At 40.9% G+C, this 14,163-nt stretch overlaps 1 protein-coding gene across 1 annotated transcript in view; it reads left to right on the top strand.

The window, feature by feature from the left end:
- Positions 1-14,163, top strand: part of LOC108682652 — a 32,549-nt gene that overhangs the window by 592 nt on the left and 17,794 nt on the right. The window contains exons 2-3 of the mRNA XM_047882433.1: positions 3,286-3,542; positions 4,102-8,146. Coding sequence (XP_047738389.1) covers positions 3,502-3,542; positions 4,102-8,146 — 4,086 coding nt within the window. The 5' untranslated portion in view covers positions 3,286-3,501. The remainder of the gene's footprint in view (positions 1-3,285; positions 3,543-4,101; positions 8,147-14,163) is intronic.

The following is a 14,163-nucleotide window of genomic DNA, read 5'->3' as shown; positions in this document are numbered from 1 at the left end:
AACAGGAATTTCGCAACAAAGGGAATGCAAGCAACCTGTTTTGCTATCTCAGTATGTGCGTAACTATCTCCCGCTATTGAAAGTAACTAGTATGCTTTTGCAGTTTGGGATTGGCATCAATCCTAAAAAGTTTCATCATTGCTCTTGTTGGGGAAATTAAAATCTATATAATGTTAATTCAAGTAGGTGAATTCAAAATATACCTAATAAATCTGTTGTGTTATGTACCGATCGAACGTCTGCTTCAGGAAAAATTTCTGCATCTGTCGTTTTGTTGAACTGACATCAAAATAATAGTATTGTTATACTTTATCTTCTAAAAACTGGTATTCATCAAAATAGATGAATTTAAACTGTTTCTGACATCATGGTTGAGGCTAGAGCCGCGTCAGTGAATAATTCCTCAAATTGCAGGCTTTCCATTCTGATATCTATCCAAAATATTCAAGATTTTTTGGTTTTTAAATTTCTATGTTCCGATCATTTTTTCGACTGAAATAAAAAACAAATGGACCGTTCTATGACGGAAATAACGGTACTATGACAGTATGACTGAACAGACGGTACTCAGGCGGGACAGACGGTTCTATGACGGGATAGACGGTTCTATGACGGAACAGACGGTTCTATGACGGAACAGAATTCACTATGATAGGACAGACGGTTCTATGATGGAACAGACGGTTCTATGACAGGGCAGACGGTACTATGAGGGCACAGACGGTTCTATGATAGGACAGACAGTTCTATGACGGGACAGACGGTTCTATGACGGAACAGACGGTTCTATGACGGAACAGACGGTTCTATGATGGGATGGGCAGACGGTTCTATGATGGGATGGGCAGACGGTTCTATGACGGTACAGACGGTTCTATGATGGGATGGGCAGACGGTTCTATGACGGCACAGACAGTTCTATGACGGGACAGACGGTTCTATGACGGTACAGACGGTTCTATGACGGTACAGACGGTTCTATGACGGTACAGACGGTTCTATGATGGGATGGGCAGACGGTTCTATGACGGGACAGACGGTTCTATGACGGTGACAGACGGTTCTATAACGGGACAGACGGTTCTATAACGGGACAGACGGTTCTATAATGGGACAGACGGTTCTATAACGGGACAGACGGTTCTATGACGGGACAGACGGGTCTAAAATCGTTTTTGCCTACGGAAAGATATGATAGAAACGATGTGGCACGTTCCGGGTCTGTTCCACATCTTCTGTTCGACTGCATCGACAGTACGTGTAAATGTCAAGTATTTAAATATGCATAATTCATGAAAAAATTGTGAGTTGCTAAATATTTCAAGCGATGAGAGGAAACGTAAAGCAAAGATTAGATACAATAGTGTTTGATCATGTTTTGCAGTATATTTAAGTTATTCAATAATGTAAGATAAAGTGTTTTAGTAAGCCTTGTGCATCTTGAAATTTGTCCACTCTTATACTATATGAAATTGATCATACTTCTGATAATATGAAAATTCAGTTGAGAGGAGAGTGAATTTATTTCCAATCGTGATTGAATTTTATCTTGATGCTTACTCAAGCCTCGCCTGACGTCTGTCAGCCAATGAAAACATAAATATCAGCTTATAGCTGAAAAATATACCAAATATTCGTCGAACGTTGAGCCTGCATATTGAATTAGTTGTACGCTTTCGACTACGACAAATGATAATTTTGTACGCTATTTCACGACAGGTGATAATAGTAATAATATTGGACGACAAATGATAATTTTCGTCCGATTTGCTAGTCGTTAAAAGTATTCCAGAAATGTTTATTTTCTTACAAAGTTCAAGCTTTATCCCTCTAACGCAAAAGTCAAGCATTGCTTCGTGTCTCCTCGCCCTCAATGCGTTGAATGCGCGTTATACCCAATATACCCAATCTACGAGATGACTCGTAGCTTGCGCTATTTTGTGGGACTCTAAATATGAGTTATGTTTACATGCCATTTTTATGCCGCTATGAAATTAAACTCGTGATACGTCAGCACTAACATCAATAGTTTTTTCTTGGAATGGTGGCTTGCATGAACCGAAAATCGAAAAGGTGGTCATGAAAATGATTTTTTATGATCAATAGAGCATTATCAAAATCCACTTCAATTAATTAAGGAAATAAAATAATGAAAATAACGATGTAAAAAAGTTTAACCAATGACTTCACGGCGAAATTCGCCATGTCCATTATTATCAATCCAACTCTTTCTTAAAAAAAAAAAAAGAAATAGTGATTTTTAAAATTCTTTTTAACAAATAATTAGTCTCGTTTCACGCTGCTTGTCTGGGAATCAACTTCACTGTCTTCAAGTAAAGAATTCAGTATAATTACATTTTATATTTCGTGGCCGCTACAGTGTTTCCACATTCGCCGAATTTCAATTAAAATAATGAATTTCAAATCAAGACTGTGATTCAGTCTTGAAATAAATAAAAATTAAATAATAAAAATAAAACTGGATACATGTCGTATCCAATTTTATTTTCTGACGGTGATAATTTCGCATCCATACTGGCCTCTCAATTATTATAAAATAGAATAAAAATAAAATAAAGACTCTAAATTGCCGTGAAATGCTCTCAAAAATTTTACTGACAAACGATGGTACAGAGAAGCGACAGGTCGAAACGTGTACGTATGCAGGGCTGAAAATTGCGTGACAGTCAAGATTTTAATTAACTTCGAATGCGAGCAGATAACTAATATCAATGGTGGAAGGTCATGAATTTTCATTAGGGAAATCAGTTCAGAAAAGCAATCGTTCTCGAAAAAGATGTAGGGTTATTCTACATGACGGACCCAATTTAATAAATTCGTATTTTTTAGGCACGAATTCAAAATGTCTAATTAGTACCCTAATGGAAAGAGAAAGATTCAGAGTTTTTTTTTTACCTATTTACGAATGTTCTATATGCCCCCCTTGTCCCCTCAGGAAGTGACAATCGGTCACTTCCTGAGCGTGGAGTAGGACGCATAGGAAATGAAGATCTGGCTCTACACTTAATTCTGGCCTCCGAGATCACCTGATCTCACCCCATGTGACTATTCTTATGGGGTTACGCCAAGGAAGCTGTTTACGTCTCGCCTCTACCAGCAACTCTGTTAACGTCCCGCCTCTACCAGCAACTCTGTTAACGTCCCGCCTCTACCAGCAACTTGTATGCTTTACCTCTATTATCACAATTTTTCAAACTCGTTATCTATTCATCTATAATTTAGAGCTCTGTTAAACGATTTATTAATTAATTTTTTCTCTTTCAGGTTTGGGCGAATATTAGCACGGATTGCCGTTCAGAATGCCCCGATTTTCGAGCCCCTGGAAATTGAACAACACTCCGCTGGTACTACCTCATGATCCCTTTGATCCAAGTTGTACAGCATCGTCCTCTAATATCTACAAGCGACCAGAAAAAATTACTTCCTTGCTCAGCAGTGGTCGTGACGATCTAACAAGTCACTTCATGCTCCGCTCAAGAAATGGAAGCACCGAGAAGTAAAAATGATACGACCATGTTTTGGTAAGTGGAGCCAATGCTTTTTCGGTCCTCAGACCAATTTGTAATTCAATTTACTTGGGTATAAATGTACTTGGTTTCATTATTTTGTTCGTGAAATATTGAGGAAAATCTATGTAAATCCTAATGTACAAGATTGACATGCACCAACATCGGAAATAATTTATTCGTTTTTCTGTTGTCAGTATCCATACAAAACTTAAGTCGTAAAAGTTTCATATTCGAGTAGAAATTGCATGAAAAATTATTTAGCAAGCAGGCGCATCATGGTATTTACGTACGCACACATTTTACCTGAATAAAAAGTCGCTCCTATATAGTTATGCTATTATCATTGCTACGCGTGAATCATCATTCAAGTAAGAAACGTTGAGCTCTTTTAGCTGTTAACAGATTTACGACTCGGCTTATTTTATCCAAGAATCAAAAAGTTTTAATTTTTTTACTGTTGCAGATTTTAGTTTAGTCAGTCTGTAAGTTGTGTTTAATTCATGTTCAGTAAATTATCGGCTTATTTGCATCTGCTTGCGCATCTTTTAATTTGCTTGTTCCCGTTGTTCAGGGAGGCAGGAGGTGGAGGAGGAACAGGTGTTGGAGTATCTGCGACTCCCAATGGAGTTTCAGGAGGCAACCGGCGTCGCAAGAAGCGCCCTACGTACGGTGTTAGGACCGTCGAAATCACGAAGGGCAAGAATGGCTTCGGCTTCACCATCAGCGGGCAAGCGCCCTGCATGCTCTCCTACATCGTGCCGGGATCATCAGCCGAGAGATCGGGCCTTCGCCTCGGTGATTATTTGATTGCTGTTAATGGGCAAAATGTCAGCAAGTCCACACATGATGACGTCGTTAGGATTATTGGAATGTCTAAGCTCCTCAAGCTGCAGATAGCCGAAAATTATTATTCCGACAGCTCTGACGACGAATACGTTGCAGTTAATCGACAGAAGCCAAAGTTCCCTAATCGTTTGCGGCACAAACAACAGCAAACGAGAGCTGAGCGTGTAGTGCGTGATCTCCAGAGTGGTGCAATTTTCAGCGAACGAGCAGCCATTCAGCTCGGAGAAGCAGCCCTGCTTTCCGACAGAGATTGGCCGGAATCTTTTCCTTCTAAACTTCCCAACGTTTATCCTCCTCCAAGTGCTTCCATTCACAATGCTGCCGGGCAATTGCCAGATTCGCAATCTTCATTACTTCAGCCTCCATTGCAATGTTCATCACCTACAAGAAGACGCTTTATGCCATTGGCATTCGGTGACAACCGCCAGAACAGCAACATTACCCCTACGCGTCATTTCGAAGACCAGCAAATCGATCAAGTTGCCAGGTCAAGGCAGTCTCCTGTGAAAGGAGAGAAAATCGTTAAAAACAAAATTCAGTTTATCAACGGTCAACAGCTAATGCAACAGCATGTGAGGCCGCACTTGCCACATCCTACTCACAATCGTCCACCCCGGCAAAACCTGCACTCTCATTTTTACCAACAGTCTTGTCACCCGCACCCTCATCATCAGAGTTTACACGCACCATTCTCACCTAAAGGATATCATAGACAACTGCAATCATCTCAACAGATGCCGCCCCCTCATCCACACCACACTACCCCACTCGATAATGACCAATATCAACACCAAACGAAAAACCAGCAACTTGTGCAGCAAATGCAGCCTCATATTCAAGTTAATCAAGGTGCTCAAACTCAACAAATATACGATAAGCAATACCACCAACTCATGTTGCGTCATCACCAGCAAAACCAACATGGTCATACGAGCAGTGCATTAGATGACGTAAGGATCATCACCGAACAAGAAATTAACAAAATTCTTTATCCAACCCTGGCCGAACTACAATTAAAGGGCCCTCCCCCTGACCTTGGCGAGTCCCTCTACCGAGCAGTTGTTGGGTACTTAGGTACCATAGAAGTACCCAAAGATTCTCAAGGTGGATCCAGACTGACTGCCATTAAAAACTGCATTAGAAGGCTGCGCATCGAAAAGAAAGTTCACACTCTCGTCCTGATGTCCGTTTTTAATGAAAGGGTTGTCTTGACGAACCCTCATGGTATTACCCTTGCTCAGTACCCAGCCGAGCGAATCACTTTCTGCGGTGTGTATGCAGATGACAAGAAATTTTTCGGTCTGGTAACTGTGCATGGTTCCTCTAGTGACGAATTTAGCGATGTAAGTAATGACGGGAAAGGAAATGGGCGCAACGAACAAGGAGTCTCTTCTTCGTGTCACGTGTTCATGGTAGATCCCAGCATGGTAGAGCACAACGACCACGCTCGTAGAGCCAAAACTTTCCGAATTGAATGCACAACGGCTGAAGATAATGCACCTGTGACCCACTGCAAGGAATTTCCCGACACAGCTGACCCTATTCTTCATACGATTATGAGTCTGTATAGATCTCAGCCAGGATTTAATTTTGACAATGGTGGAAACAACGTGGGCATGGCAGATGACGCTCAAATGTCTCCCCAACATTCCAATACGTCGTCAAATTCATCTAATTCAGATTCAGGAATCGGGTTCAGAGACGAAGGAGGCAGCCATCTCTATCGCCACATGGACAGGGTTTTTGTCGTCGAAGTGGACGATAACCAACGGCTTAGGATACAAAACTACCATTTAGTTAACAATAGTCGAAACAACAGCAATTCAAGCGGTGCCAATAGTAATAATGCTAGTACGAATGCAAATTCTAGACCTAATAACCATTTAGATAGTTTACAAGCCACTGTAGATAATCTTAGAAGTAACATTAATTATAATTTGCCAGTAATGAGCGGAAGTCTTGGCAGTAATGTGCTGGCTGGCGATGCCAGTGACAGTGGCCTACGGACAGGCAATAGCAATACGAATCCACGTACTAATAGCGCGGAAAGAAACGCGTCGTGCTCTAATAAAGTGAACTATCGTGCCATTAACGCTCGTGATAGATTACAAATGTGTGATCCCAAGTGTGCCAAATCCTCGCTTGATAGTGATATTGCAATAGTGCCAAGTGACAATTTTAGGCTGAACGGTACAGAACATTCTTGTGACCGAGACAGCATAGCTGGAAATTGTGCGATGGGAGATGATAAAGATATTGATATTTCTGCTTCTCATTCCTGCAATAACAATTTAAGCGATTATATGAAGATCGGTGCTACTGACAGCTATAGGCGAAAATGTAGCAGACCAAGAGCTTGCGCCTCCACTTCAGAGGCTCCCACCACAGACGGCCGGTCAAGTATCACGGATGAACTTCATGCGTCGGCGCTTGCGATGGCCAGAGCCGAGAACAGGTCTGCTCAGGGCGTCGACGGTAGAACGAGCGTCAGTGACGAGAAGATGAGAGGCTGTAGGACACCTGCGATCGAGGGCAGCTCTCCATCCGATGTTGAGAGGTTGACTGTTAGAGCCATGCCTGATCCAGTCGGCATTGAAAGAGCTGCTGCTCCCGTTTGCGAAACAGATCCTCATATTAATTCAATGCGGCATTCTATGCATAAATACCTGCAGCATAAACAACAGCATTTGGTTAAGGTATCACAAAAAATTAATAGGCGCGAGTCTGATACGGACGGCATTCATCCTTTGAGTGTTCGGGCATTTTCGCCGGCTAACGTAAAGAAAAAATCAACGACGCCAACTCCCAATTCTGCTGCAACTCAAAACTCATTAGACTTAGAACTGTCATTGAAATTGTCTCCTAAAGTGTATGGTTTACCTGTTGCCTGTCTAACTTCGTCTAGTCGCCCGAATGCTCCATCCGAGCGTTCATTCAGTCGTTCTCTGGAAGATTTAAGAGATTCTTCCGCTAGTGACGGAGTCAACGGTTCAGTTGGGGCACAAAGAGGAAGCTTTAGAGATGGCTCAGAGAGTGACCAAGGACTAGATAAAATACGTCCGTGTCCTCTGCCTTCACGACTTCCCCTCAATAGATACCTGCATGCCTCAGAGACAAACTTGTCAAGTTGTAGCCATTCTCATCACCACACCCCTCATTATTCTCATGATGCACCTAGAGGGGCGTTCCGAGCTGTTCCTCCGAGAGCGCCTCCACGTCCTCCATCAGACTTCGGAGTTGCTCGTCTCACCGGCACTCGCCCTTGTGGTATTGCGTCAATTGATCAGATCATTAACGGCGTTGCAAGAATGGGAGCTGCAAGAAGTACACTGTGTGCACCACAATGTGGTACGGACGTTAAAACTACACATACTCCTTCAACCTGTGCTTCACCTGCCCTGCACGATAGTGACATGGGTCCTCCTCTCACCACGACCATTCTTAAAAGCGTCAATACCGACAGCTTCAAACGTTCCAATGCCAAGGCTATGGGATTAGAAAGCGACAAGTATTCAGAGAGTATACTGGATCCAAATGGATCATCTTATGAGCGAACTTCTAATGCCTTAGTGCCGTACGAAAGTCAACACGCGTCTGCCATTCCTGTAGTAACTTCTAGCTTCAGTGACGGCACGAACAATCAAGAAATGTCCACAGTTATTCCAAACTCTTCAAATTATTCTGACGAAAACAGCAGAGAATTCTATGACGATCCCAATGAAGTTCCAGCCCAAGAAGAATATGTTCTGGAGTCTGATTTAGATGAACAGGTGAGTACCTACTTGTTAAATATTTCTCTTTCTCATTAGTCATGTTAATCTCCTCTCTCCTTTATATGTTACTCTGCAAAGTACATTATTTCAGTAGCATATTAATTAATGAGAGAATTGAATGGACATTTATTTCTGTCTGACAGACGTTTCCTACCTGACTTCTCCTTCTCGCCCAAACTTCTAAACATCATAATTCCAATCACTTCTTTTCACGGGTAAGCCTAATTATCATCCGCATTTAATTCCATGAACAAGACTAGACACAGTCGAATCCTACTCGCATCGTATTGTACTTGCATCTTATCTATTGAATATTCAACTTTACTTTATATCAAAATGCTACTGCATCCATGTACTAGCAAAGTAATTGTGCAGTTTGTTGCCTTGTAACTACACGGAGTACGTAAGAGCTTGGCCTGGCGTAGCTCCCAAAGTAACGTTCCTGATAACGCTATCACAAGCACGAGCGCGCTGCGTCTGCCCAGCACTCAAACCCATAACTGTGGGCTCTCAGAGAGGAGACGATATATATGGTATTATGTTATCTTGTGTGATGCCAAACATTTCGGCGAAACGATATTCAAATGCGTAAAAATTTCCCGTCATAATAATATACTGCATTATATTCGAATAATGTTGAATTTGTTCTCAATAAAACGTCTTATAGCGTTTCCCTGCTGTGAATTAAACGCCTCTACTCGTCATCGCCTTATGTCCAACTGTCATACCAGCATTGGTATGAGAGGCATGAGTTGAGACGAAAACTCATAGCAAGTAAACAATTATTTTCCACGATTCATTTACGAGATTAATTGTATGTTGTGTTGCACTGCTACACTGATTGGTTTGACACACTCTCATTAAATTGAACTATATTAAGTGTAACCATGAGCGAGCCTGCCATCGCTTGTCGGCTCTCGATCGTACACACGCAGGTTCACGGCTTGAGTTAAACGGTGAAGTTTCGACTTGAATCTGATTGTCATGCACGTTAAACCAGAGAGTTGTGATTGTATATACTGCCGAATGTCTTTTTTGAACTCAGCTCCTATTTTTAGAACTCATTTCCTCACCCTGTCATAACCGGCATGCTCTCAACTGCTTGAAGCTCGTTTTATTCCTTGAAACATTTGCGGGTCTGGAAATGTCTTCCACTGATTGATCTAGTTAATCATTTCTTTCCGCAAACGCCCCTGAACGATCAAAAGGCGAGCAAAGCTTTGTGTCCCGAGGTGTGCAAAAAAACAGTGACCTTTAACAAGCCCCACATGACATTTATCGAAACCATATATCACTAAATAGAAATTTTTCGACTACCATCTAGATCTTATATCTCTCTTCATCACGCACAGAATATGCTGTGATGAATACTATTTTATTATCAATTATTATAGATTCGTTTGCATTCGTTGTATGAAAAATGAGCTAAAATATGGTCATATCTAAGCTTGGTTCGAAGATTACGTGGTCGCAAAACGCAGTCTTGTGTACGCCCTTCTGCTGGCAGCAGCCGGCCACGTCCGGGCAGGTGGAGACAGGCTTCCTCTGGCTCGGAAGAGCTCGTTGCGGTTCCGGTTTCACATTCTAGGCAAGCCTCCGCCCCCATCGCCTGACAATTGTGTGCCGTATTGCTGCTGCACATTACCTAAAGAACTTATGGTGAGCGTTATCATCTGAACTTCAACCTCCATGCACATTACGATGAAATCCTAAATGTGTCGTATTATCATAATGTCGTCATGCGTATCATAGTTTTTTTTAACGTGACTCAATAGCTCTTTTATCAGCTACTAGGTGTGGCAGCTGTCGCAAGTACTAAGCCTCAGCCCTCAAGTAATCACAGATACATAAGAAAGTTCATAATGAATTTATGCTGTGGTTTGTACTGCTTTTTGTATATATGTAGTACGCTCACTCGTATTCTTTTATAGTCTCTAGCAAATTACTGCAAACATTTTAGTCTTTAACGAATTGCATATCCACGAAAATCTCCTTGGCAGGTATTGACATTGAATCTCGTTGACTTGATATTGACATGTTTTCCATTTTATTTCGCTTGGAGCTAGAATGTAAATGATCATTACTGCTACGGCTGGTCAAGTTGAATATGTCAGAAATAAGTTAATTTTTTTCTGCAGTAATTGTGTTGGAGTGACGGTAGCTTGCACAAATAATATACAGAACATTTGACCGTTGAAGTTTTCGTTGTGTTGTTTTGGATTTAGGTATCAATCTCTGTTGCGTGTCTAATTCTGAAATTAAAGTCCTGTGTAGTTAGTTGCCACTATCTTACTTCTCTGTTTTTTTATGTTTTTGTCGTTGCACTGTGCTAGCGTTGCGCGACGTTTCACGTGTTCAACTTCATTCCGAATTTCGTCTCCTAGTCACGCCTGCTGCCCCTGCCGGCCGGCAGTAGCGTTTGAGCAGCGCTCCCGTTAGCACGTGTGTTAGTATTCGCTCCGGGAGTGTCGCACGGTCGTGATGTGAATTTACTCGACACAACCACGCAGATATTGCAACCAAGTGACGCGCTGTTATTTTTAATATTTAGGTGTTGCCGTTTTTCTTGCGCAGGATTTCTACCGTGCAGCAAAAAAAAAAAAAAACTTTATAATTTTTGCAATGCTGAAATATTTGAACAAATTGTTAACAAGTTTTCACGGAACTATGATTTGCATTCTGGCCGTAAAATAAGTGCAGAACAAATTATACACCGCGTAAAAGTTGTATTTTTACTCGGTTTTAAAGTGAATTTCATTTTTTCACTGAATGATGACCATGACAGTCTTAAGTTCACGAGTGTCTAATGTTTGTATGAAATTTCCTATTTGAGTTGAGGAAAAAGTGTTCGCAATTATGTTGAGTTGCATAGATTTTATGTAGCACAGTCAACTATCATTCAAAATTATGACTATTTCGCTGTTGTATATATATATATATATATATTTTTTTTTTATATGCGTAAATGGGTCCGTTCCTTTAGTCCCATAACAAATTTTATTATAAGTGAATTTTTAGTTTTGGGTGCGCAAAGATTAAAAATGAAGGGGGTTCTTGAGCTAAAAAGCTAGATCAGTTATCTATGTCAGACTGAATTTTATTTTGAGTGTGACTCCTATTAAAACTTTGTACAATTCTTAAGTTGTTACCTATGCCATTTATTTTGCTAATTGCTTAGCGCTGATATCGGAATTAACACCACGACGATTATGCACGATACTAAAGTTCTGTAGCTCCGCACGATGGTGCATTATTCTATAAAGCATTACAATTATTTAATTTAAGAGCTTGAATCACATTGTTTTATTACTAGCTCTGAGAAGATCTAATCTAAGTCGTATGTGCTTTATTTGACCAGGCCGAATGGTTAAATGCGTTGAAAATTTTTTTATTGTTCTTTCCGCTTTCATCTCAAACACAGGGGAAAAAATTAAGATCTTTGAAAATATCGAACTGCTCATGCCAAGACTTAAACGTAGTTTTTGCATAAGGTGTTTTCCCTTTCCCTCGTTAAGGGTTAAAAACGAACAATGTTGTCGCAAAAAAGCCCTTCTTGAAATGGGGTTTAACGTTTTATGCGTGGCCACGTCTGGTATTTTTTGCCCACTCATTGTCTCTTCAGCGAAGGTTGGATCAGAATTAATTGCTGTACAGGTTTCGGAAATCGGTTGGACAATCATACAATCATATTTTCTCGTCTAATGTCACAGTTGACACTATCTCGTTTCATAATGTTTGATTTCGATACAAGATCGTTCAGACATTCCCCTCACATCGCTAACTTGATTAGTGAATTATAGTGATGAATTCACAAGTCAGTTATTGTTATGTAGTCGGTCGAACCTAAACAATGCATATTCAAGTGTATTCCGGGGAGAGCTTTTTCGAGCTAAATGTTTTCTAATTTCCAAAGATAAAGGCGTTGAACCACGTCTGTAACGGGCGATGACTCGTTCTTAGGCTGGATTGTCGCTCTACTACCATTAATGGGTAGATTAGGATGCCTGTAAAACAATTATGCTCACATTCCGCATCTTCTTCTGTACGTAAAATCAAGGAGTGCATAAAATGCGACTTTGCCTCTCAGAATGATCTGAGAAAGGCACTGCTCATTTATTAATTCATTTTTTAGCTTCTCGTTCATTCTATTTCTGTTGTTCTGTGAACTGATAACTCATTATTTTTAGCGTGGAAAGTTGTATAAAGAATAGAGGAACTAATTTGATAGTAGATCTTGGTGTGAGCGAGCTCGTGACGGAGGGCGTGGTGTGCGCGGCAGGAAGTGAGGCAGAGGAAGACAGCGGCAACCGCTGAGGGGCGGGGCTTGTCTCCTCGAGCCTTCCGCAGCGCTCGACTAACTCGCGACACCCATAACCTTATTTATGAATGTCATTATCTTGCATATTCTCGTTGACTGTCAGTAGAACATCTCTGCCCTGAATAGTCGTTAAATTGGCTTATATTTCTCCATTGCGTACGTTTGACCCTCTTCTTCCTCCCAGCGGATGAGTGTGCGTGATCGTCGAAGTTTGTGTTTGTAAGCGATACTTGCGCGGCGGTCCCCTCCGTATTTTTTAAATGTTTTGAAGCTCTCCGGTTTCACGTACTTGCGACGGTACAAACATGGACCTGCTTCACCCTGCGTAGTTGAATTATTTATGGCTGATGTTGCCTTATATTATTCAACGTTTCGAGGGAAGTAGAGTGGCCTGCATGAATCTAGGCGTCACGTTTCAGTTTCGCAGATCCCTATAAGCGTGTGACAGGTGCTTCATAATTTCTCAGCAATGATGTGAAAACTGAACATGCATCTGATGAGAGTATTAACTTAAATTACAATGACATTTATAGACACGGTTCCAGATGCATTAGCTCTCACACATCTCTCTCTCTGGCTACCACTGTTCGTAACTATTCCGTTTATTCTTATGGCTATTCGTGGCATAAATTATGTCAAACTTTAATGATTAAGTACACTAAATTACGGATGGTATATCGCTTTTTATAGGAAGTTCTACGCTCCTAAAGTGATGCTACATGCTGAGACGTTCATTTATCATTTAGATTTTAATTTTCCGGTCAGATTTACGGCCAATATTTCCTAGAAATTTCGGCATTCTTGTCATAATAACATTTACGTCTTTTAATTAGCATTCTTTCTTTCGCTGCTTCGGGAAGTAGTATTATTATAGTTTATTATTCGTGTTGTAAAGCAATTTTCTTCGGGTTCGCATTATATTGCTGTTGTATTGTTGTTGGAAGCCATGGTTTCAAAGCGATTTGTCTTGGATTTTATTATTTTGGGAGTTCTGTTTATTACATTCCACCATTTATTTACTCCTCGTCTTACGGTCATAAGACACATTGACATTCCGTCAGTCCTGCCTGATGTATGTAGTGAAGAAGAAATATTACACCCAATACGCAATAACACGTCGGCATTCCTGTCGGTTTCGCATATTGGAGCAAGCATTATAGTGATAGTTCTCACTTATGCAAAGGAACAAATTATTTAGTAAAGAATTCATAAGATTTTAGTTTGTTACTTGGAACTATGCTACTTTTCTATCAAGAAATGACGGTACTGGCTATAACGGCGCCATGAGTATCATAGTTAGTAAATGAGTATCATAGTTAGTAAATGACGGTACTGGCTAAAACGGCGATTATCTTATTCATAATAATTTTTTTCCGTTGTAATCGAAGCAAATTTTTACAAAGCAGCTTCAGTACCTATATTCTACACTTCTTTGCGATGAACTGTCTGAATTACTGAAAACTCGAAGCTTGAGTGTACTGCATTGATCTCACCTATTCACTGGACGTTTTATTAGCCTAATCGTCAAGCAATAAATTCTAAACAAAAGGAAATTCTCCGGTCCGGTGTGATGCTGAGTAGGTATTCATGTTCCTTCCTGGCCAGCGACCTGCCGGATCGCTGGGAGGAAACGACTCTGGTGGCAGCGCGTTGCGTTGACATGGGGCCTCCTAGAGTTAGTTAGGTGATGCGTGTG

The sequence above is a fragment of the Hyalella azteca genome, unplaced genomic scaffold (genome assembly GCF_000764305.2).
Source record: "Hyalella azteca isolate HAZT.00-mixed unplaced genomic scaffold, Hazt_2.0.2 contig10446, whole genome shotgun sequence".
NCBI classification, from domain to species: Eukaryota; Metazoa; Arthropoda; class Malacostraca; order Amphipoda; family Hyalellidae; genus Hyalella; species Hyalella azteca.
Note: the sequence above shows the minus strand (reverse complement) of the source record. Positions and strands in the feature narration are given on the sequence as shown.